At 44.3% G+C, this 24,210-nt stretch overlaps 1 protein-coding gene across 4 annotated transcripts; it reads left to right on the top strand.

The window, feature by feature from the left end:
* Window positions 1-3,146: 3,146 nt before the first annotated feature.
* On the top strand, window positions 3,147-24,178 carry LOC140591703 (sodium- and chloride-dependent creatine transporter 1). Of its 4 annotated transcripts, XM_072713101.1 has the most exons (14): window positions 3,151-3,688; window positions 6,200-6,433; window positions 8,370-8,501; window positions 8,817-9,147; window positions 9,613-9,745; window positions 11,241-11,375; window positions 12,038-12,141; window positions 17,762-17,886; window positions 18,422-18,534; window positions 19,359-19,499; window positions 19,670-19,772; window positions 20,107-20,207; window positions 21,112-21,282; window positions 21,365-24,178. In XM_072713101.1, exons 1-14 carry the CDS (start codon window positions 3,658-3,660, stop codon window positions 21,494-21,496), a joined length of 1,986 nt encoding a protein of 661 aa, XP_072569202.1. In that variant the 5' UTR covers window positions 3,151-3,657; the 3' UTR covers window positions 21,497-24,178. The 4 variants fall into 4 exon arrangements, with proteins under 4 accessions (XP_072569201.1, XP_072569200.1, XP_072569202.1 ...); XM_072713100.1 differs by having other exon boundaries at window positions 3,147-3,688; window positions 6,203-6,433; window positions 21,112-24,178; XM_072713099.1 differs by having other exon boundaries at window positions 3,149-3,688; window positions 21,112-24,178.
* Window positions 24,179-24,210: the final 32 nt, after the last annotated feature.

The following is a 24,210-nucleotide window of genomic DNA, read 5'->3' as shown; positions in this document are numbered from 1 at the left end:
TCCCCAACTGTCTCTGAGCTGCAAGTGGGTCGTCCGCCCTTTTTGTGCCTGCACTATGCCACGTTCTCGCACCCGAGCTGCCCGGATCCCTGACAAGCTTACATACATGGTATGTGCATGTAATACTAGCACAGATGAAGTATAGCGAAAGTGCGAATTGATCTCTTTAATCTCATTAAGTTAACTGATGTCGTCGGCGCCTCGTTAACTTACACAGCGGATAATAAACGTTACTCGGCAAACAAACCTTATAATAAACTATAAAACGTATTTCAAATATGATGTTTTATTATTCGTCTTACCTTGAAAACATGCTCTTGTCTTCAGCTTGTCTTTGATTTGAAAATAGCTTGAGCAGCATTGCCGGCAAAATTCAAAAACTTCTTTAGACAAATGAGATGTCAATCAGCATCAGGAACTGCCAGCAGCAAATACATTTTTGGGGTGGCACCCGGGGTGGCCAATCGGATGTCAGGGGTGTCCAGTGCCACCCCGGACACCCCTCTGGCTCCGCCACTGCTCCCCACATAACTAAATCGAGCTGGTTGCATCACCACCATCCAAGAGATACTGGTGAACTGCATCGATATACATGGATTATCTGAAGGAAAAAAGGGCATGCTCTGTGTATTATTCATTCAGTATCACGTGCATGCCCAGTAATTCGGAATTTGAAAATTTCCAACCTCCTACTTGAATGAATGGCTGAATAGAATGGCTGAATGGAACAGATTCATAATGCAAATTTATGCAAGCCAGTGCTAATTCCCATTAGCATTTGGTAGTAAAATAACACGACAATTCTCACAGATGTGCTAGCATATTCTCACAGATGTGCTATCGTAAAGTAGCATACAGTAAATCAAGATGTACACCATGTGAACGGTAATCAAGCATCTCTTCAGTTTTGTGTCATTGCTGCTCTCCAAACCCAGCAACGCCTTTATAGAGCTGGCCCTTTTGCAGTGGAAAACAAGCTGGAACTGTGCTGTAACTAGTCTCTCTTCACAGTACAGGTCAGGTATAGCCAAGTTCCTATATGCCAGTGGAAAAGAACTAAATTGTTTCGAAATTCATGGGCAAGATCAAGAAAAAATGTGCTTGAGACTGAAGGTGGGTTTAAGCCTGCACCTTGAGACTGAGACCAGATCTCGAGAACTACAACTCTGATATCTTTATATTTTTGTGAGGGGTGACAGGTCAACTAACATTCTAATATCGAAATATGATTACTATAGACTATTAACTATGTAATGCATGATTATTTGCTTCAGTTGCCTGACAAAAGAATTAGCCTACTGGAGTTCACTCCTTTTCATTGATGACTATTTTATGCCAGACAAGCTTGCTTGTTAAGCTTAATGGAGGGCTATTGCCTAAGTTAGACTTGCTGTATTGAGACGACAAGCAATGCCAAGGCTTAGGCAAACAATAATAATTACCTAGCTAACACCAGTGAAGGCATGTCAAGGAGAAGTGGATGGTTCTCCACTCGATTTGCATGCGTTAACTGTGGTTGCTGTGACAAGGGAAGTTCAAGAGGAAGGGGCAGGGTTTTGCAGTCTCATCAGAATTAGAACTTGATGATTCACAGGGCAAGTTATTTAGCAATGTTGCCAGGCTCACCATTGCTCACTGCCGATCAGTTTTTCAAATAGAAATTTGTATCAATGGGAAACTGCCCAAGCAACACTGGACAGCAACACTGCCTGGCAGCATTGCTCAAAAACTTGCCCTGGGTATCATCACCTTTACATGCAATTGCCAAGCATTGCAACACACTTATAATTGAGAATTGATGCTATGGGTCAAATTTAAATTTTATTTATTTTTCATGTAAATTAAATATGATATTAGAAAAAGAAATAGAAAAAAATCTTGTGAAAAAGGCATTTATCTAGTCAGAGGAGCAGTTTGTCAGGATCAGTCCCTGCCCTATGTTTGTTTCCTGTTTGATCAGCAGGTTACTGCCTATCCCGTGTCCTTAGCTCCTAATATGTTACCCTCTGCCTTGGGCTGCCATGTGGCTTAATGGGCTAAGCAGCTCTCTCATCCAAGCTCCCTTTTTTGTCATGTTTACTTTTCCGGCATTAAGGTTCTTGGAGTATTTTTGTGTTAATTGTGTACTGCTGTTTTTATGTATGATTCCTTGTTTTGCTCCCTCTTCTAGTTTGCAGTATGGTTCAGTTACCCTTGTTATCCTAGTTGCCCCTGGTGCTTGATCTTTAATCTGCTGATTGCCTTCGCCTGTGCTTGTTCCTGCCCACATCTGTCTCTTGTTGATCCTCGCCATGTATGTATTTATGTACCTTCCTTAATTTGCTCTAGTCTTCAGTCAGTCACGGTGTTTATTCCTGAGGTTGCTCTGGTTTAGATATATGTGCTGTGTTACTTCCTGATTTAGTTCTTGTTTTCTCTAGCCCAGTGTTTAGACCTCTAGCCCAGTGTTTAGGTCTGTTTCACAAAGCATAATCCAAAACTTAGTTAGTCTGGGCTAAATTGACCTTATTTTCATCAACTTACATTTAGCCCAGACTACCTTAAATCTGGCAAGTTATCTGGCTAAGCAAGTAATCCTGCTTTGTGAAACAGGCCCCTGGTCCTCTTTGTTTTTTTGTCTTGGCCCGTCTTTCTAATAAAACCCCTGTTCTGGAGAGCCGCTTCGTGGATCGTCCATTTACCAAGCCCTACCTCCTTAACACAGTTCTATAAGCCCCACCTGGGGTCTATCTGTGCCCGTGACTGCACCTGCCTCTCGAAGGGTCTGCTCCTGGCACTGATCATCTTGTTGATGTAGTTTTGTGTTAATATAGGCCTACCATCCAAACATGTAATAATCAATCGGCTGACAATGTAATAATTAAATTACTATGACAAAATAAAGTGCTAATATTTCGATTCAGTTTTACCAAATAACAGACCATTCTCCAATTCTTTTATATCTGGAGAACCACAAAAGCTTACCTCATTACGTTTCATTTGTCTCATCGTCTGTAATAGCAAAAGCCTCGATAGCATTAATGTCGTACCACCACGTGTGATTGCTTTCATCTACCTGACTTCATCTTGCGGGCTGAAGTGAGATGGGAAGGAGCAACTGACACTGAATGATATGGTGGGAGGCAGAAGATAGAATGAGAGAGAGATGATGGTGCAGAGGAACGCGCCGCGATCAGCCAATCGCGGTGCGGGATCTGCGTGGAGGGGGTACTGACAGCTCAGGACCGCTCCGTCACGCCGGGATCTCGCAGTCTCTGCTTCGGTCCTCTGCGTACGCGGAGCGTTTTTGCGGCCACAAGTGAAATCCGGGAGATCAAACAGAAACAAACAGTGGGACCCATTTTGATTTCGAGGTTACGGTTAATTTCCTTTAATTTTCATCCATGAGATTCTTCAGGCTTACCTTCAAGTGCTTTGTCGACTGCTTTTGAATCTTATTCCTTCACCATCCGCGACGCATTGTAAATATACCATCTCTGGCTATAGCTAGTCAGTAAGCTAAATATAGCTGAATAATATTTTACAACAACACTGACTAAAAATAATAGCAAAAGGGAAAACCAAGAAGGATTTAAATAACTAGACAAAACGCAAACTCACGACTTTATCGCACTTTCTACATTATTATATTTTGAGGTATTGGCGTTTACAACTGAAATGTCGCCAGAAGTGGAAAACCACGTTACAGGTATGTTATCAGAATAATTAATAATACTGATGTTATAAGTTATAGTCTCATGGGTATACCATGTATGTGTCGCCTTGCTAGTTTTCTACGTAAAAGGTAGCTGAGACACTGGGTCATTTGATATAATGTCAAGCCAGTTAGGTAACTGCATAAATAGGTTACTACCACCATGATGATTTATTATTTCTGTCTTCATCCTGAAATAACTGATCACTCAACCATCTAAAATATCGTCAGTAAAGCGTGTACAGGGTAATCTGTTGAACGCGCATCTGTTGTATAGTGTATTATTATTATTATTATTATTATTATTTATTTATTACTACTACTGCTACTACTACTACCACCGGGTTAGACAGCTTGGTTTACACTGTGACATTAACTGGTATTTCTATCGCGTTCACTGCGTCCGCGCCTTGTATTATTCTTAGTTCTACAACGTAGCTAGACTGAAATTTAAACTACATTGGTAAATGGGTTTTTTTTTTTTTCAGCTGACATGTTACGTGAAACAGAAATAAATACAACGTATGATTGCTACGCATTATCACAATATTAAAGCGGGTAGTCAATAAAGCATCCTGCTTCTCCATTTAAGATAGCGCTTGTACCTCAGACTCCGTCCAACCCTAAACTGTTGATGATTCATTTCTACGTTACCCGAGTATCGACAGAAAATAACGGATAATCGTGTATGTCATTCAGTATCGCTGCATGGTTCTTAGCGCAATGTCTTCTTTAGACCAGAAGCAGTTATAAAATCCAGCACTATACATAATTTCCGTTTTCTTATATTTTTTATAAGAGATTTACATTTCTTATGTTTTTTGTATATAAAAGATTTGCTTCTTGAAAAATGACGTTATTATTGCTCTTTACCTGAACATGGCGTTCTGTTTGCCAGTCTCACTACCCGTTATGAATGATGTGTAAGTCACATGACGTACACCAGTCTAAAGAATCCTTTTTTGAGAAGTGTCATGAAGGCGCACAGCGGTGACTGAAGTGATTCTTTTCCTAATGCATCCTGCTAGCCTTACAACAACATTGCAAAATGTGTGTCTATGTGTGTTTGAGATGGATGGGAGGAGGCAGTGTGAGGAACACAGAAGGGAGGGTGTGAAAATGTGTGTGTGGCTAAACTCCCTTTGCCACCACAAATTTGCATTATGGAAAGAGATGAGAGAGGAGAGAATCCAGTGGAAATCATGGTTATCTGGTGCCTTCAACCTTAACAACTCTCTAAAACAAAAGGCTAAGATCATGGTGCAAGGAATGATGAGACATGCAAGTTTTTGACCACCACAGTACATGTTCTCAGGGGATTTACAGACACAAAGGAGAAATGCAACTTAAGGACTTAAGCCCCTTAACAATTTATGACTAAGTAATGCTCCCGCCTTAATATTTGGAGGCATCTTTCAGTCATTAGAGGTGCTATTTTTAGTTTCAGCCTCTCTGTAAAAGCATCCTTTATGCTTTATACTAAGCCATGAGCAGTACAGCATTAAACATATAATATTCTGAAAATGAATGAATGAGTCGCTATTCATGAATTAAAGACAATTGAAATTCTGTCCTAAATATTAAGATCCACATTGACATAAACAGAACTTTTACAGAATAATGCAAAGTACATTTTGAGAAAACTTTATAATAATGACAGTAACGACTCTGATATTTCTTTTATGAATTATGTATGGACTTTGTACCTCAAGGCTGCTAGTTTAAATACGTTTTTCTACATTAAGCGACACACATTTTCCCCCAATGTTATAGCAGTGTTCTTCCAAGATAATTAATAATTTTCACAATTGTTAGTGTGTAAATGTATTGGTGTTTGGAAAACGTGGCATATGAACCTCTTAGATATTGTGACCTTCATTGTTTTGCCATTTGGGACATTACAAACAACATAGTCAGGATATGTGTGGTGTCATGTTAGAGATGCCTTCATTGAAAAGGAAGGTGTAATTCACCATTGCAATCCCACATTTGTAATTTGAAGAAACATAGCATGTATCCAGATGTCTGTAGTACCAATGAAAATGGTTAATTACCTCTCTCCCCTGGGTTTATTCTTGTTTCAAGGGAAAATAAACATTTACATTTGGAGAAGAGGATCCAGTCTAATGTAGTTTCTAATTGAACCAAGTATGTCCAGAATGTCTATCAAGAGTAGCAGGCTGGGCTGTGAGGCATTACTTGCAAGGAATCATCCAGCACAGAGCTCTGCTGAGCTGCACCATATTTTCCAAGTGTGACAAGACTCTTGGAGAGCCCACTTGAACCCATGTCATGCAACTGTTTGTACTTCAGATGTTAGGTGAAAGCAGGAGTGCAGAGCAGTCATGGTTTCTGTAGGCCTCTGAGATAAAGTAAATTAATGAATGGTGCAACTGGGTGCTTTGCTGTTGATTCACCGAGATGTTGAATTTGTGAGTTATTATTGGGAGTTTATGTAACGGTATTCTCTCCCCCATCCCCTTTTTTCCTTCTATTTTGGTACAGAAGATAAAAATTCCACCCAGGTTGAGTCTGGAGTACTGCTGGAAGAGGAAGGGGCTGTCATACGCCCCCTGGTGCCCATGCCCGGTGTTGAGGATGCTGGTGGGGGAGGTGGTTCGGTGGTCGAGAGAGAAACATGGACCAGACAAATGGATTTCATCATGTCGTGTGTTGGCTTCGCCGTGGGACTGGGCAACGTGTGGAGGTTCCCCTATTTATGCTACAAGAACGGCGGAGGTGATGGCCAGACCCAACCGAGGGCCAGCAGGGCTGCATACAGCATACAGGAGAGGGAATGGTGATGCAGTGTCACTTAGAGTGAGAGAGGGGGAGGTCAGGGGCCTCTGCGTGACAGCGCGCACGTAGCAGCCACACGTGGCACATTGCGTCAATTGACAGAAAGCACAGTTTATGTCTGCAGTTCGTCCCTGAGATAAACCCAGCCATAAACACAGCCTTCTTGTCTGTCTTCCCCTCCCCTTAACCTCTCATGCACTCTTCTGTTTCAGCTTGTCCGTGATGGACTTTCCTTGCTCTCGACACATGTCGGCTCTCTTGACAACCTTGTTTCTGCTCTTAGTCATCCCATCTTCATTGCTCCGCCTTGGCTTTGGAAACCATCGGGGTTATTTGCATTACTTATCACAGTTGGTGATCCTCCTGACCCTCCAAAGATTAGAATGCAAAGTTACTTCCTTTTTGCTATAGCAGCCAGATTACACACGGCATAGGTACACGCATTGGCAGAAATGTGTTTGCACGCTAACATCGGTGACAGCTCTGACTCTGCAATTTGCTCCTTTCTATGGCGTGTTGTTCCAGGAAAACTACAGTCCCAGTGCAACTTAGTAATGCGTTTCATTAATCAATTTGATGAGAATGTAATGTTTTAATGGTGTTGCCGTGACTTCAGACTACTTCCATGTCAGGCCATTCCCATCAGTTTGCAGAGAATGTTTGAAGAGGAGTGGCACATTGATCCTCTTCTCCCACACACCCCCAGGGCAGCCTTGCCACCACCCTCTCGGACCAGGATGACTTTTTGGTAGATTAATGGATTGTTGTATAAAGAGTATTACTATTACGGCTGACAGGATTATGGGTCAAATTGCATGGCAGTTTGCTTAAATTGCCTCCCATCTAAACACTAATAAACTCTCTACTGTAACTGCCCATCATCTTTACTCTTGCTCTCTGCTGGCCCCCGGCTGTTACCTTCTCATGCTTCTTCCTTATAAGGCCATAGTGGCATAATGCCTTTAGTAGGAATCATACGCGGCTGAGTGGTAGGCATGGCGGATAGGGAGCCAATGAGGGTGTTCATTGCACTGCTCCTGCACGCCTCTTGCTCTCCTTCCCTTATTTCAGTCGTTTCTCTCATGTGAGCATCGGGTTGTCATTTCTGTTTGCATGTTGACTAAATAGCGCCGGTCAGCAAGGAGACACAAGGATCCAAGAATGTGATTCATTATGCAGCAATTGAGGACATAACCATGGCCATATTTAAATCCTTAAAGCACATTTTTAGCCTGCTTGTGGCTGTTCGAGGTCATCCTTCTCTCCCCTGAAAGTCCTTTTAAGGTTTCAGTATTTACAGCATAGACACCATGCATATTCACTACTGGTGGCTGGTTTGCTTGGATTATAGTTTTTGTTTTATGACTCTGCCTCAAGGACAGCTTGTGCTAATCGTATGCAAACATGGCTGAAATTAAACGTTATTTTTATGTCTCACCTCCTTCCGTCTCTTGCTTCAAACTTCTTTTTCTCATCTTTATCTTTAATCTTGCTTATCTCAGCCCTTACCTGCTGCTTCTTTAGGAAATATAACAATGAAAACCAGACAGATATCTCTGGTTAAGCACAGCAGAGCCTTCATCTCAGTTATAAATTGACTGTTATACACATTTTGTTTGTAAAATGGCCCAGTTCCTAACCAGAAACCTTAAAACCTAGATTCTGCATGAACCGCCCCCCCTTTCTGATTTGTAATATTTAATATTTCTAAAATTAAGTTTGAAGGATAGACTCAAAGGTGATGGTCATGAATTTCAGTAAATACTTCCAAACCCACCAGACCACAAAGGATCTCCTTTAGAACATATCATGTGACAAAAAGTTATTAAACTCTGTGTCTCCAGTAACCTTTTCATCAGGTTATTATTTGTTGCAGGCGTCTTTCTGATCCCTTATCTGCTGATTGTCTTTATCGGGGGGATTCCTGTGTTCTTCCTGGAGATAGCACTTGGACAGTTCATGAAACAAGGTGGGGTCTCGGCGTGGAACATCGCCCCACTTTTCAAAGGTAAGTCCTTTGCATAGGTCAGTGGCCTATACTACGAAGCGGGGTTACTGGCTTATCGGGGTAACTTGTCGGATTTAAGGTACCACAGTTTAAATGGACTTCATATTCATTCACTTACACTTTGCCCAGACTACCTTAAATCCGTAAAGTTACCCCGATAAGCCAGTAACCCCGCTTTGTAGTACAGGCCCCCGATCTCAGCTGCGTGGTGTTTGGCATCTTTTACAGCATAATCTTCTCTTCTAGTTTGGCTCTGGGAAACCATTTGTTTTGTTATTCTGTCTCCCCCTCCCTCGTTTTTTGTGTGTTCTTCAGGATTAGGCCTGGCCTCCATGGTGATAGTGTTCTTCTGCAACACGTACTACATCATGGTTCTCGTGTGGGGCCTCTACTTCCTGCTCAACTCTTTCTCGTCTCCCCTGCCCTGGGCCACGTGTGGGCACCCATGGAACTCACCCAACTGCACTCAGGACTTCAGCAGGCCCTGCCCCAGTCACAGCTCCCTGCTCGGTCCCGCTGTAGAACCCTCCTCCTCTCGTAACCAGTCCTCTCCCCAGCCCCTACAGAACCTTTCTTCTCTCCCCCTACTCAACGTCAGCTGTGCAGAGGTGGATGGCATGCGCTCTCCGGTCATCGAGTTCTGGGAGTGAGTTCCTGGTTTATCAGGACCATGCCAATTAGCGAAGGTGTTGGTTTGGTTTCAGCATTGGTAGCAACCAAATCAGCCCTGAACCTCCTTGCCCCCCTAAACACACACAGTACTCCCACAGTATTGCTAGGGACATATCCCTACCATCCATACCTGTAAAAATCTACACACTTTTTAGTTGGTCTTTTCAGTCTTGAGACCATGACTAGTTCTTGCAGTCACACTTAGCATACGCATAAGTTAAGCAAGCACCTCTTTCTGATTTAATCAGCTCACTTTTGCTGAGTATGTTAGTGATAGAAATCCTTGGTCAAAGGTTTGCAGTGTCTCTCTGGGCTCACAGAAACAGCTCACCAGAACTGTTTGCTGGGCTGAATCTCTGTGTTTGCTCACCACTTTGTTTGTGTGTGCCTGTGTGTATACCTGACTGAGCACCCTGAAACCTTATTTTCTGTCTCTCAGACGAAAGGTGCTGCGTCTGTCAGGGGGTTTGGACGAGGCTGGGGATGTCAGCGGTCATATGGTCTTATGCCTGGTGGCCACCTGGATCTTCGTATACTTCTGCATCTGGAAAGGAGTTAAATCCACCGGCAAGGTCAGCGCAGCCCTTCCAGATTACTGGCACATGTGGGGCTGACGGTTTTACCCCTGCCACTCAGAAGCCTGTAGGCCAGTGTGGAATGTTCCAGCAGGCAAATCCTTGCCCTAAAAGGGAATGTTTACTTGGATGCTTGCTAGGAAGTGCGGTAAATTCAGCAGAGAGGCTTTCCTACATTTGACGTGAGCCATCATATTACTTACAGTCCTTAAAGAGCCATACTCTTTGTGACATGACTGCTTTCTGTCTCAGTGCAATAAGAAGGTTATAATATTGAATTTATGTATAATTATATTGGCAAATATCTTTCTGCTGAAGCACCCATGTCTATAAAAACAGCCTTTACATCACATATATACCTTGTTCAAGAATATGTACTTAGGGGGAATTGTGTCACTGTCAGCTGGGGATAAATGTCACCCCTGAGATCCCCGCAGGTGGCGTTTCCTCACCCCATCTGACAGAGTGTGAGCTGGGCTCTGTAGCTGCACACTGGCACCAGCTTGTAGAGCTCCACCCACACCATGCCCAGCATCCCCCCCAGTGGCACTGTATTCCGAGCAGCAGACATGTGGCTACCCCGCAGACCCATCCGCCAATCCCCTTTGTCCCAGCCTCCCTACGTGACGGCCGTGTGAATTTTCAAGGCCTCTGAGGCCTTGTAATGAAATTCCAGAGATCCCTGAGTGAGGCGGCCAGCGGCCGGCTCAGACTGGCTTTGTTTCCCTGCGCCCATGCTTCGCAGCGTGACCTGGGTGCCCAGGCAGTGCCGAAACAAGGGGCCCGATTCAGCTTTTCTGCCCTAAGCTGATTATCTGGCTTTTTTCGGAACACCCCAGTGTGTATTTGAGCCCTGGATAACCGTTGTTTTTTCCCTTCTGCTGTCCTTGAGATCAAGGAGCTGGACTTAAAGGTTTAAAGTAGTCCATATGAGAGCTTTGTTTTCGCAGCCCCTCGGCCAGACCCCCTGCTTAGCAGTCTCATTAGGGTGATGCTTATGGTCTCTGAATAGAGAAGCTGTAATTCTCACACACTTATAAAGTTTTGTTTCTGTTCCTAAAGACCTTTAACAGATGAGTTAAAGGTGTTTTGAGTTTCCTGGTACATTTACCAGTACATTTGTGTAGTTTTGGGCTGGGCTGAATGCCTTGGAACTGCATAATATTAAAAAGTTGACTGCATTACTTTTTAATAGCGGTGCAATTCTTTTTTAGATGTGGTACATAGAGAACCCATAACCGCAATATCATAATTTATAATGCGGAACTCATCGCATCAGCATCCATTTAAACTGTATTGGTTGCAGTCACTGTATGGGGTTTTCTGGGAACTGTTCTTTCTGTAATGATCTGTTGAAGGCCTATTTGTAGTTTGCGTCCTTTTCGTTGATGCCCTCTTAGCACTGCCCTGGCAGCCTGGACGCAGTAGACCTTGTTTTGCAGCGTGTTTTCCCCATGTGACGACCACCATAAGTCCGCTGTCTGTCTCCCAGGTGGTGTATTTCACAGCTCTGTTCCCCTACCTCGTGCTGGTGGTGCTGCTGGCCCATGGTGTCACTCTGCCTGGTGCTCTGGATGGCATCGTGTACTACCTGAAACCTGACTGGTCCAAGCTGGCGGAGGCACAGGTGAGACAGCCTGCTCTTTGTCTGGTCATGTGATACCCAGGGGACAAATGGCAAAGTGGGTGACCAAAAGACATTCTAGACAGTCACAAGTTATCTTGAAATACAGGCAGTCCGCGGGTTAAGAATGTCCGACATACAGACAACTCATACATACTTGACTGCATAAAGCCTATTATATTAAATATTTGGGTTATATACAGTGATACTCAACATAACAAACATAACAAATGCATTACTTTGTGACGTATGTAGTTACTGTTATTATTACTGTATATTTATTACCGTTATGTACTGTATTATTTTCTAATTTTCTCAAATTCAACTTAAAGATAGATATAGGGTATGGATCTCATTCGTAACCTGGGGACTGCATGTATAATAGAGAAATATGTCCACCATGCCCATTTTGCATTTCATAGCCATACTTTAGTTGCCAAAAGCCTATTACTGTCCTATGTTTATTACTCAGATCTACCGAATGTTTTCTATTGTATGTGAAAACAGCCTAATGTGTATGTCTCGCTGTACGCTGACTCGTGAAACTTCGTAAGAGCTTACAAGAAGGCCATGCTGGTGAACGAGCAGACGTGCGAGGAAACTGGGATGGTGGACGTGTGAATTGGCGGGAAGTCACCTTACAAACCCCAGTTGCTTGTGCCCAGGTGTGGATCGACGCCGGAACCCAGATCTTCTTCTCCTACGCCATCGGCCTTGGTGCGCTAACCGCTCTGGGCAGCTACAACCGTTTCCACAACAACTGCTACCAGTGAGTCACGCGGCACGGCTGCCCCCAGCACCGCACTCGGGGGAACAATCACTGTCTACATTGCTGTCGCCTTCCTGTAATGAAACTTTAATAGTTAGGTTCCATTTCTGCAGAAGGGCTTTCCTGGAATCTCTCTGCATGCTGGTGGGGTGCTGCTGCTTGCTGATGGTGATTTACTTCTGTTTTGGACAACAGGACCAAAAAAAAAGTAATCTTCTCAAGCATACGTAGATGCTCACGTAGCCAGGCAGCCTCAAACATACGTACCCACGTACCGTCTTTCCCCATACCTTACAGGATGATCAATAGCTAGCAGTTTTGCTTTTTCATTTTTCCATACTTATCATTTGATGTCCTCTGACCTCCTTGTTCCACATTATCCCTTCCGATCACATTGCTCCTCATGGACACCGAGTCGGGCAGCGCTCCCCATGCCGGCTGACCCCCATTAGAGTGGTAGCAGGTGGTCTGGTGGCGTTGAACGCTCCTCCACCCAGTCACCCTGGCTTTTGCTTCTCTCACTTTGCCCAAAATCCACACTCCACTGGTAGCCAGCATCCCGGGCATGCTCCTCACTCAAAACAGACTCTTTTATTGCTCTTAGAAAGCAAATATCACCTTTAACGGCACCCAGATAGGAATCTCGTGAGGTAAGTGGGGTCAGCAATCAGGAACGTCTTGCTCGAAATTCTCTATGTGGGGAACCTTCCCTGTCCACCCAGGGAAGCTTCCCTGGGTGGACAGAGACTCTCCTATCTCTCCACCTCTAATATCTCCCTACCCACCCAGGTACTCTTACCCCTGTATCTCAGCTCTCCTCTACACACAGCTTAAATCTGTAGATGGTTCTACAAACTCAGTGAGGACATTATGCAGATACGACAGCTGCGGGCGCGAGCGGCGTTTCTGTTTGCGTCCTTCGCATCAAACACCCGCGGGTAATATTATCGAACATCGGTAACATTAACTCTAAAAGGTCAGTTGCTCCGGAGCTTTGCTCGGTCGCCGGTCGGGGCCGGGAGGACATTTTCCACTTTTTTTCCCGCTCCGGCAGTAGCCTGCTTTGAGAGGGTTTTTGTGGTTTTTTGGCCTCCCTAGAGCAACTTCGCTTTAGTTTAGCTAAACGTGGTTCAGCAGGAAGTTGATCTCGGGTAAGTAATTGTAAATTTGGTTATTTTAAAAGTAAAATTTAAAGGTTGTTATCGCTGACGCTGCCGGATAATTTATAATAAAGTACCGATTTAACGCAAGTGTTAATGTAGTGCTTTAGTGTACTCGGCACTTTGTTTTAACTATACGTTAATTAGATCAACTAAAAGTTTAAATAATCTCTATTAATATACTGGGCTGGGAGTAAAGGACGGGGACATAGTGAGTTAGGTAATTATGGGGCCAACTCAGTGTTGTGTTTGCAAGATGTTTGCCCTTCTGGATGCTTGCGTCCAGTCGGACTTCGTCTGCGAGCGATGTGGGTTAGTTGACTCACTCATGGTCCAGGTTCGTGACCTAGAGGAGCGACTGGCTCTCATCCAGCATAGCAATGAGTTAAAGGAGAGAGTTAATACGCCTTCTAGGGAGACTATGTGTACGTCACAAGCGGGGAGGGGGGAGAATGATGAACAGGTAGGTCGAGAGAGCTGGGTGAACGTAGGTCGTAGACGTAGAAAAGGGCGTACACAGTTCACAGAGGCGGCATCACCTGAAGTAACGGTTTCTAACCGCTTTCAGGTGCTTCCAGCTTTAGAGCCGGAAGAGACTGGGGAGGCAGGTGGGCCCTTGGGCACCAAGGAGCCACCTAACCCCAGTAGGAGGGAGGTTGTGGTAGTAGGGGATTCAATTATAAGAGGTGTAGATAGTTATGTGTGCACCCGTGATAGAGGGTCCCGTACGGTGTCTTGCCTGCCTGGTGCCCAGGTAGGGGACCTTCCAGATCGAGTGGACAGGCTTTTGGCCCCAGCCGGGGTGGATCCAGTGGTCGTGGTGCATGTTGGCACCAATGACATAGGAAAGGGCAGAAGGGCTGTTCTGCAAGATAAATTTATAGAAGTCGCGGATAAGCTTAGAAGCAGAACTTCCACGGTGGTATTCTCTGGAATACTTCCCGTGCCACGTGCAAGTCAGGCAAAATTAGCTGAGATAAGGGGATTAAATGCGTGGCTAAAATGGTGGTGTAGGAAAGAGGGGTTCAGGTTTATGGGGCACTGGAAGACCTTCTGGAACAGGTGGGACCTGTTCAAGCCGGACGGGTTGCATCTGAACCATAGGGGAACCAGTGTATTGGGGAGGCGTATGTGCAGAATAGTTGAGGAATGTTTAAACTAGGGACTGGGGGGGCAGGGAGGTCAGTTATGAATTTATGTGGGGAGAGACGGAAAGCCCAAATAAATATTAAAAGTAGACAATGTAAAAGGCCTACCATTAGTGGTCTGTATTTGAATGCTAGGAGTATTAGAAACAAAATTAATGACTTAGAGGCTTTAATTTCTTCAGACAATTACGACATTATAGGAATAACTGAAACATGGATGAGTGACAATGATGGTGATGAATATAATATGGATGGTTATACGTTGTTCCGTAGAGACCGGATAGGCAAGAAGGGAGGTGGTGTTGCAGTATACGTAAAAGAAAACTTGCAGGCAAGGGAACTCACTGATAAAAATAAAAATTCAGAAGCTGTATGGATCAAACTTGATGCTAAAGATTCAAATGGCCTAATTGTCGGGGTTTGTTATAGGGCACCTAATGTAGCTGTAGAGGAAAGCAGAATATTATATGATGATATCAGGATTATGAGTAATAAAAATGATGTGGTGGTTATGGGTGATTTTAATTTACCTGGGATACAGTGGGACACAGTCTCTGGCTCTTCTGTAAATGAACTTGAGATGGTGGAATTAGTACAGGATTGTTTTTTTACTCAGTTTGTTAATACTCCTACCAGGGGAGAAGCCCTTCTTGATCTCGTTTTTTGTAATAACCAGGATAGGATTGGAAAATTAGAGGTTTTAGACCCATTGTACGGTAGTGATCATAACATGGTTAAATTCGAGGTTAATTTTAGTGTCCGAAGAGCAAAGTCTAAATTAAAAGTATACAATGTTAGGAAGGCTAACTTTAATGGTATGAGACGGAAATTAGAAACTGTAAACTGGACAGAGTTAAATAGCAAAACAGTTGAAGAGGCATGGGAATTTTTCAAAAGCACATTGTTGCAAGTGCAAGAGGACTTCATACCTGTTTCCAGCAAAACTAAATCTAGGAAACGACAACCAAGGTGGTTTACTAAGGAAATTAAGAATAAAGTCAGGAGGAAAAGGGCTCTGTTCCACAACTGGAAAATAACTAATGATTTCAAAATCAAGCAGGAGTATCTAAGTCTACAGGCAGAGTTAAAAAATGACATTAGGCTATCAAAGAGGGATGTAGAAAGAAAAATTGCATTGGAGGCTAAGCATGACAGTAAAGGTTTCTTCCAATATTTTAACTCTAAGAGAGCACTAAAAGCTGAAATCACTAATTTGCAGGATAGTAAGGGCATTATAATTGATAACGAAATTGATATGGTAAACGAGTTTAATGATTATTTTTCAAGGGTGTTCACAATAGAGAACACAAGTAATTTACCACCAATTAATACGAATACAGCATCATCTATGACCAATATATGTATAACTGAGGTTGATGTGATACTAAGCCTAGCTAAACTCAAAATAAATAAATCGCAGGGGCCTGATGGCATCTTACCTTTAGTCTTGAAAGAGATGAGGGATATTATTAGCCAACCTTTGACTTTAATATTCCAGAAATCGTTATCTGCGGGTGTGGTACCATCAGATTGGAAGCATGCTAATATAACACCCATATTCAAAAAAGGGGATAGAAGTAATCCAGCAAACTATAGGCCAATCAGTTTAACTAGCATTACTGGAAAAATAATGGAAGCTATAATTCAAGTGAAAATGGTAGATTACCTGGATGCAAATAACATTATAAAGGATAGCCAACATGGATTTAGGAGAGGTAGATCCTGCTTAACGAATCTGCTTGAGTTCTTTGAGGAAGCTACAAGTGAAATTGATCACAAAAAGGCCTATGATGTGATTTACTTAGATTTCCAGAAAGCCTTTGATGTTGTCCCCCACAAACGGCTCTTGTTAAAGCTTAAAGCTGCAGGAATTTTAGGAACTGTGGCAGCTTGGATCAAAAACTGGCTAACTGATAGGAAGCAGCGAGTAGTTATTAGAGGCACTATGTCACAGTGGGCCTCCGTTTATAGTGGGGTACCGCAGGGTTCAATTTTAGGACCACTATTGTTCCTAATTTACATTAATGATATTGACACGAATACATACAGTAAACTGGTTAAATTTGTAGACGACACTTAGGTGGGCGGGGTAGCAGATACTAATCAAGCAGCAGAGAGGCTTCAACGGGATCTGGATTTAATTAGCGAATGGGCTGATACTTGGCAGATGAAATTTAACACAGATAAATGTAAGGTAATCCATGCAGGGAGCAGAAATATACAGTACAGATATTTTATGGGTTCCACTGAAATAAAGGTAGCTGATTACGAGAAAGATCTCGGTATGTATGTTGATGCTTCCATGTCCCACTCTCGCCAATGTGGGGAAGCAATAAAAAAGGCGAACAGAATGTTGGGTTATATCTCTAGATGTGTGGAGTTTAAGTCAAGGGAGGTGATGTTACACTTATATAATTCCTTGGTAAGACCCCACCTAGAATACTGTGTGCAGGTTTGGTCACCATACCTCAAGAAGGACATTGCTGCCTTAGAAAAGGTGCAACGAAGAGCTACGAGAATGATTCCTGGTCTTAGAGGAATGTCTTACGAGGAGAGGTTAGCGGAACTGAATCTGTTCAGCCTTGAGCAAAGGAGACTAAGGGGGGATATGATTCAGGTCTATAAGATTCTAACGGGTCTGGATGCTGTTCAGCCAAATGACTATTTCAATATTAGTCTAAATACTAGAACTCGTGGCCATAAGTGGAAATTAGCGGGAGAACATTTTAAAACAAATTTGAGGAAGCACTTCTTTACACAGCGTGTAGTCAGAGTATGGAATAGTCTTCCTGCTATTGTAGTGGAAGCTAAAACCATGGGTTCCTTTAAATCAGAGCTAGATAAGATTTTAACAACTCTGAGATATTAGCTAAATTCTCCCCAAACGAGCTTGATGGGCCGAATGGCCTCCTCTCGTTTGTAAATTTCTTATGTTCTTATGTTCTTATGTACTTTAACTCAGACACAGATCTGTTCTATTCAGAGCCCCAAGTGTAAGTTGTGGCAAAAAATGGGGGACGCTGTCTAATTTGCCAGACTTACGCATCTGCTAATAGCAGAGACGTGATAATAGTGCAAAATAAACATGGCTCTGGGCAAATTTAATAATCCTCTATCTATAATTTCCATACGTTTCACATCAATAGCTCCAATAGTCCCGTTTCCATTATGACCTGTTGCCAACCAGTCAAAATACACAGATGACTAGAGCTATCAGTGAAATGATTACAGCTATCAGCGTTAATCTGCCTCTCTCGCCCTCCCCCCTCTCACTGGCTCTTGCCGTCAGTCACTCTCTCTCTTGCCTTTCAGGGATGCTTTCATCCTGGCTCTGATCAACAGCGGCACCAGTTTCTTCTCTGGATTTGTGGTCTTCTCCGTACTGGGCTTCATGGCAGCGGAGCAGGGAGTGGACATCAGCAGAGTAGCGGAAAGCGGTGAGGCCCCGACCACAGTGTGCCCCCCCTCCCCTCCCCTCTCCCTGCCATGCTCCCGAGCTCTCCTCTAATTTCATTTTGTGCCTTTTATCAGTACTTGCCTGTGTTTTTCACCCTCATAAAGCAATAAAAATGCTTTTATTGCCTGTCCCCATACTGCTAATTTCCAGGACCTTTACATACAGGCAAACAGATGGGCATATTAATCAGAAAAATGACGTTCTGTGACAAGAGCTAGATAAGATTTTAACAACTCTGAGCTATTAGTTAAGTTCTCCCCAAATGAGCTTGATGGGCCGAATGGCCCCCTCTCGTTTGTAAATTTCTTATGTTCTTATGTAATACCCATTCTTCCCCCTGACTCAATCAAAGATGCGTTTGCTGGGTGATGTTCTCAGCCTCACTGGCCATCATTGACTGGCTGTGTGCCCTCATAGATGGTCGCTTCACAGGCCTGGCCTCCTCCACTCATCCAAAAGGTTAATAAGGTTTTGTAGTAAGTGATGGTTAAACTAGAGTAGAGTGCTTTCCTCAGGTCCTGGCTTGGCGTTCATTGCTTACCCGAAGGCCGTCACCCTGATGCCCCTGGCGCCTTTCTGGGCAGCCCTGTTCTTCTTCATGCTGCTGATCCTTGGTCTGGACAGTCAGGTGACCACACAGATACCCTCCACCCTCCCTGACCCCTGTGCTTCTGTGCCCCCTCCCCCAGCCCATCGTACAAAGGCCCTCTAAGATATGTGCTTTGTACTTTAAATCAAAGTTTAGTTATAATGTCAGAAAGCTTAGTATAAGCCAGTAACTGCTTCAGTGTTGCACCTGGGGAGAGCTTTGATTTCAGCAAGCATGTAGAGCACAGGTGTCAGACTCCAGTCCTGGAGGGCCAGAGTCCTGCACATTTTTGGGTTTCCCCTCATTTAACACTCCTGATTCGACTTCTTGTGCTAATTACCACATAGATGTTGAGCTGAATCATTTATGGTGGAACAGGGAAAGAACTAAGCTACACAGGGCTGCGGCCCCCCAGGACTGCAGTTTGACACCCCTGATGTAGAGGATATGCTTTGAGAAGATGAATGGATAATTCTGTCTCCTTGTTGACTGTAAATGAAGATGGATACAGAAATGTCTTCTTTTGAAAATAGAGGGTTCTCTTTTCACAGTACAACATTCTGAATATTCAAGACATAATCTGTTTATGAATCTACCAATTTTAGCCACATAAGCGATGGCACGCACCAGAGGTGGACAGCTCAGGTCCAAAAAGTAAAAATCCAGACGAAGATTTTGTTTCAGCCAACCAGTACTCTGTGACTGTGACACTTTATGCTCAATTGACTAGTTGAAACAAAATCTTGGTCTAGATTTTTACGTTCTGGACCTGAACTATCCATGTCTGGTACTCACATTCACCATATATCAGTGTGTCAGTGACTGTGTGGTCCTGCCTGTGCTCATTGCCCCCTCTCTCTCAGTTCGTAGGGGTAGAGGGCTTTATTACTGGCATCATGGACATGCTCCCTCCTAATTCGCTGGCAGGGTCCCTACGTCGTGAAGTTGTCGTGGCGATCTGTTGCATCACTTGCTTCTTTATTGACCTCTCCATGGTAACAGAGGTAAGGGGTCATGTACGAGGGAAAGGGCTTGAGTGATTTACTGTCATATTTCCTATTAGCTTTTGGTGATTTATGTTCAGGTTTTATTGCTTGAATGACAGGTTTGGGTTTTTCTCATGGTGCCGATTCCCTGCCCCTCACCCGCCTGCCCTATGCCCTTCTCTTTCCAGGGGGGCATGTATGTATTCCAGCTCTTTGACTACTACTCAGCTAGTGGGATGACGCTGCTGTGGCAGGCCTTCTGGGAGTGCATGGTGGTGGCCTGGGTCTATGGTGAGCCAGCGTGTTACACTGAAGGGCTAAGTTCCTCTGGGGGCAGGAACTCGGTGTAGGAGGAGCAAGATGGTGAAATGTGTGTGTGTGTGTGTGTGTGTGTGTGGCTGCACATTGATATATGCCTAAGGGTTAATGTTTATTCAGAAATATAAGGGAGGCTTATACAGGGAAACTGATAAGCTGTCTGATAAGCAGACCTCTGCAGAGAGTCACTCAGGGAGTGAGACCAGACCACATGAGACCACATTTGCATTCCCATCTCATCCAGCTGTCTTTGACCTGTCCTTGCCCCCCACCCCCCACCCCCTTACCTCTGGGATTCTTCCCACAGGGGCAGACCGCTTTATGGATGATGTGGCCCGGATGATTGGTTACCATCCCCTGCCCTACATGAAATGGTGCTGGTCCTTTGTCACGCCCTGTGTGTGTGTGGTAAGTTAGTGGGCAGAAGCCAGAGACCTATAATCTTTAACCGGCAGCTCTTCATAGGCTCTACACTAACATCCCTCACAGCCCCTCTGTGTATTTATTTAAACTGTGTTTAAATACATTTAAACATATATATTTTAATACATTTTATTTTTAGGTCAAGCCAGTGTTTCCCAATTTGCTCCTCGGGAACAAAGTAACAGAGGTAAGGAGTAACACAGCCAGTCCACATTTTTGTTCCTTCCCAGCTCCCTACTGTGAGCTCGGAGGGAGCAAAAACATGGACTGGCTGTAGGTCCCCAAGGACCGGATTGGGAAACACCGGTCTGCCATATTTGAGGTGAAATAGGTCAAACTCACTGTGGTTTCTAACAACATCAAATAGTCACAGAGAATTTACTAGAAAGGACATGTAATGATGTATTTATTTATGAAATCTGCACAGTTTATTAGTTTGACTTGGCAGCTTGTGGCTTAAGCATGCCACACATGAGCTATTTAATAGCCGCAAAGAAACATTTCGTAAGCAGTAGAACGTAGCATGTTCCAGCTGGAGCAATTGCGCCCCCTGTGGGGAGTATTAATGACATCAGAGACAGAGTGACCTTTGCACCGTCTCTTTGGGTGTCTGGTGATAAAATAAGGAGAAGTAGTGGGGCCATGTGCAGGTGAGATCAGATCCAGTCCACTTTGCTACAGTAAAGTTACCCACAAGGTGGCATAAACGTGCATTCCTAAAAACACACAAATTTATGCAGTTTAAACCAATTTTTAGTGCAGTGAGTGACACTAGTGACTGGATTTGATTTGTTTAATATTGACTAAATATTTTTGCTCTCTTTCCCATAAATCTGGAAACAGGAAGTGGACTGTGTGTGCCTGACACCAAGTCTGTGTCTGTCCACAGGGTATCTTCTTGTTCCATGTGGTGAATTACAAGCCCCTGACCTATAACTCCAGCTACGTATATCCCTGGTGGGGCGAGGCCCTGGGCTGGGGCCTGGCCCTTTCCTCCATGCTCTGCATCCCCGTCACCGTGCTCTACAAGCTTCTGCGCTGCAAGGGCTCCCTCAGGGAGGTGGGCTGCCTGCCAATGGCCAAGCGGATGCTGGTGCTTTTGTGTGTGTCTGTCACTAATGGCAATCCTGCTCCCCCCGCAGCGCTGGCAGCACCTCACTGCCCCGGTGTGGGGCAGACACCACCTGGAGTACCTGTCACCTGAGGCTGAGGCCAAACTGCTGCCCGTTCAGGGGCCAAGCAAGACCACGCTGCTCTTTGAGAGCGTCATCTGAGCGGCTGGTCCCCGCCTGTATCCCTCCCTCCTCTTTCTCTGTCGCTCCTTTCCTGCTCAGTAACAAGCTCAGAAGTGACCCACGCTCACCCACACAGATCCTGCAGATGTGCACGTTTTCAGCCCTTCGTTGCAGCACTTGGGTGGGCGGGGAGGCCTGGATGCAGTGCCATTACTGCCCCCCTCCACCTGGCCTCGGTCCCCCTTGTTGTCGTGCCTCAGCCCCCTGTCCCGTCTGGATCCCGTCAGTGTCGTGCCTGTCCCGTGCCATAGCATGCTGTCGGGAGGTCCCTCCCTGCTTTTTGTGCCCGTCGTCACATTTTCCCATTCCTGACTACAACTGTCGCTACGGCAGGCACGCTAGTCCGCTTCGACCCCTGTCTCTGTACATGTTTGCTGTGAAACCGAAGTACTTCTGACCTAAAGATATTTAATACGTTCTAAATCAGTATTTATAAATGATTGTAGTGATACCACGAATCAAGCATTTAGTCGTGATTTGGTACCATGTGTTTCCTCATTGTGGTCGTACCCACAGCCTCATTAAAATGAACAGAAAAGAAATCAGATTGTTTTATCCCCTTTGCACTTGGCCACATCTCCATTTACTGCTTTCCACCAGTCTGATGAGTTTTTAGAAGTGATCTCTTCCGGGCATATGTGCATTTGCACCATCATCACACCAGTATTCAGACTTCAGGTGCTGAATTTATCAGAATGTACAGTACTGTGCAAAAGTCTTAGGCAGTCAAAGAAAATTATGTTTAAATGATCTTTATGTTTGTGTAAAACTATGCTATTATTCCTTAGCCATTTCAAAACCTCTGCTAAAATCACCGCATTATTTCCAGCAACCATCCGATACATCACTACCACTAGTACACCTTGTATGACTTATAAATATCTCATTGACTTTTTAAAATGAATGAAATGAATTGTCAGCTAGTGGTAAAATGTAATAAATACATGGAATGGCTACAGTGCCCCTGAGGAGAGGTTTGGGAACTGAAGCGGCGTTCATCTAGCCAACAAAATATCAGCAACTTTTTGGAGAACAGAAGAAATTTTTACTAGTTTTTATTGTGTTACTCTTATTTCGCACATGTTCTTATGTTTTTTAGTCAGAGCAAATGTGCACATACTACCCAGATAAATAGCTTTAAACATTTCTTTTGACTGCCTAAGACTTTTGCGCAGTACTATATGTTTCTGGGAAAACCATACATAGGCCACCGGCTGGCCAAAGAGTAAACCACAGTATTAAAGTTTTATTTCTTACACCTTCATCACCTGTTAAGCAGCACAGCTCTCTGCCCATCTCAGTCTTCAGGCAGCAATACTGTGTCTGTCCCATAGCCCAAGGTGACAGCCCATTGTGTGTTAAGTTCATGCGTCCTCCAGGTGGCATCATGTCTAAATCAGGTCCACATGGTTCTGCAGAGTGAGTAGTTAGAAACTCAGTGCCCTGCTGGTGGGGTGCTGGCCCCCTGGTGGCTACCCTGTCCTGAGGGTCCTATCTCCACCTGCTTCAGTCTGAGGTGCCCAGGGGTTGGACAGCGGCCTTCCTTTGCTGTGAGTTTGTTTTGCAGTGTACGGATTAAGAGATCTGCTGTGAGCCACTCACCATGGGATACATAGATAGAGAAAGCTCATGTGACTGTTTACCATGCTCAGCTTCTTGTACCTGTGTTATCCAGTCAAGGTTGGCAACAATGCCAGTGGGTTCAGTTTGATGAAAGGTTGGCTGTCACATGGCCAGGTCCCTCACTGGAACCCCTCTGAAACGCACTCGAGACCCCAGCAGAAAGCGCTCATGTCCCTCTCATTCAGTGGTGGTAACATGAGCCACACACGTGAAAGGCTAAAAGCCACCAAGTAACCTGATACTGCCGCTGGCCCCCATGGAAACTGACCAGACCGAAAATCCTAGACCTCCGAACCTCGACACAGGCTTCTTGGTCTGATAAACAATACAAAGTATTATCCACTAAAGGAGAAGGTTCCGGGTTGCCACTCTGAGTGTAGGAGTGTTAACGTGTTGCCTCTCGTGTGTCACATCTGCAGTTACGGTATAACAGACAACCTTTGGTGGAAAAGCAGGTTCAGATACTCCTTGAGTTACTGGGACAGCACAGGCCAAGAGACGAGGACAGAGGCTCTTTGTCAGACGTTCCGTTCTCCCAATTATCGCCGGAGCAAGACAGCCCGTTCCTTCAAGCTGTTTGCCGGTAGACACTCGTGTGGTGATGCCATTAAATTATGCTAAACAATATTTGCTGAGATTAGTATTTAGAGAGAGTAAACATATAGTAGTTAATATAAGCTCAAAGAATTTTTGGAATTAATCCCTGTTTATATTACATTAAACTCTCCATCTATGACTGCCCATGGTTAAGAATAAAGGTGCGGTAGAAAGTAATCCACCTGCATGACTCAGTCAGCCAGCTGATTGTATGCCATTTCCCCTCTTCCTGCTACTGATAGAAGTTTAATATAGAGTTAAGTGTTTCCAGCCCTGTGTATGTATAACTGTGAGTGTTAATTTCTGTAGGTTTGTGAATCAGTGTTACTGTTCCTGAGGGGCTGGTTATCAGCTTCGTGAAGGGAGCTTGAAGGGGAGGGCTCAGCGGGCGGCAATGCCGAGTTTAGCAAAAAGCAATAAAAATCAAGAAGACGGAAATTGCCTCGTGTTCTCACCCTCGTGTTTATTGTCCC

This window comes from Paramormyrops kingsleyae, chromosome 6 (genome assembly GCF_048594095.1).
Source record: "Paramormyrops kingsleyae isolate MSU_618 chromosome 6, PKINGS_0.4, whole genome shotgun sequence".
NCBI lineage: Eukaryota > Metazoa > Chordata > Actinopteri > Osteoglossiformes > Mormyridae > Paramormyrops > Paramormyrops kingsleyae.
Note: the sequence above shows the minus strand (reverse complement) of the source record. Positions and strands in the feature narration are given on the sequence as shown.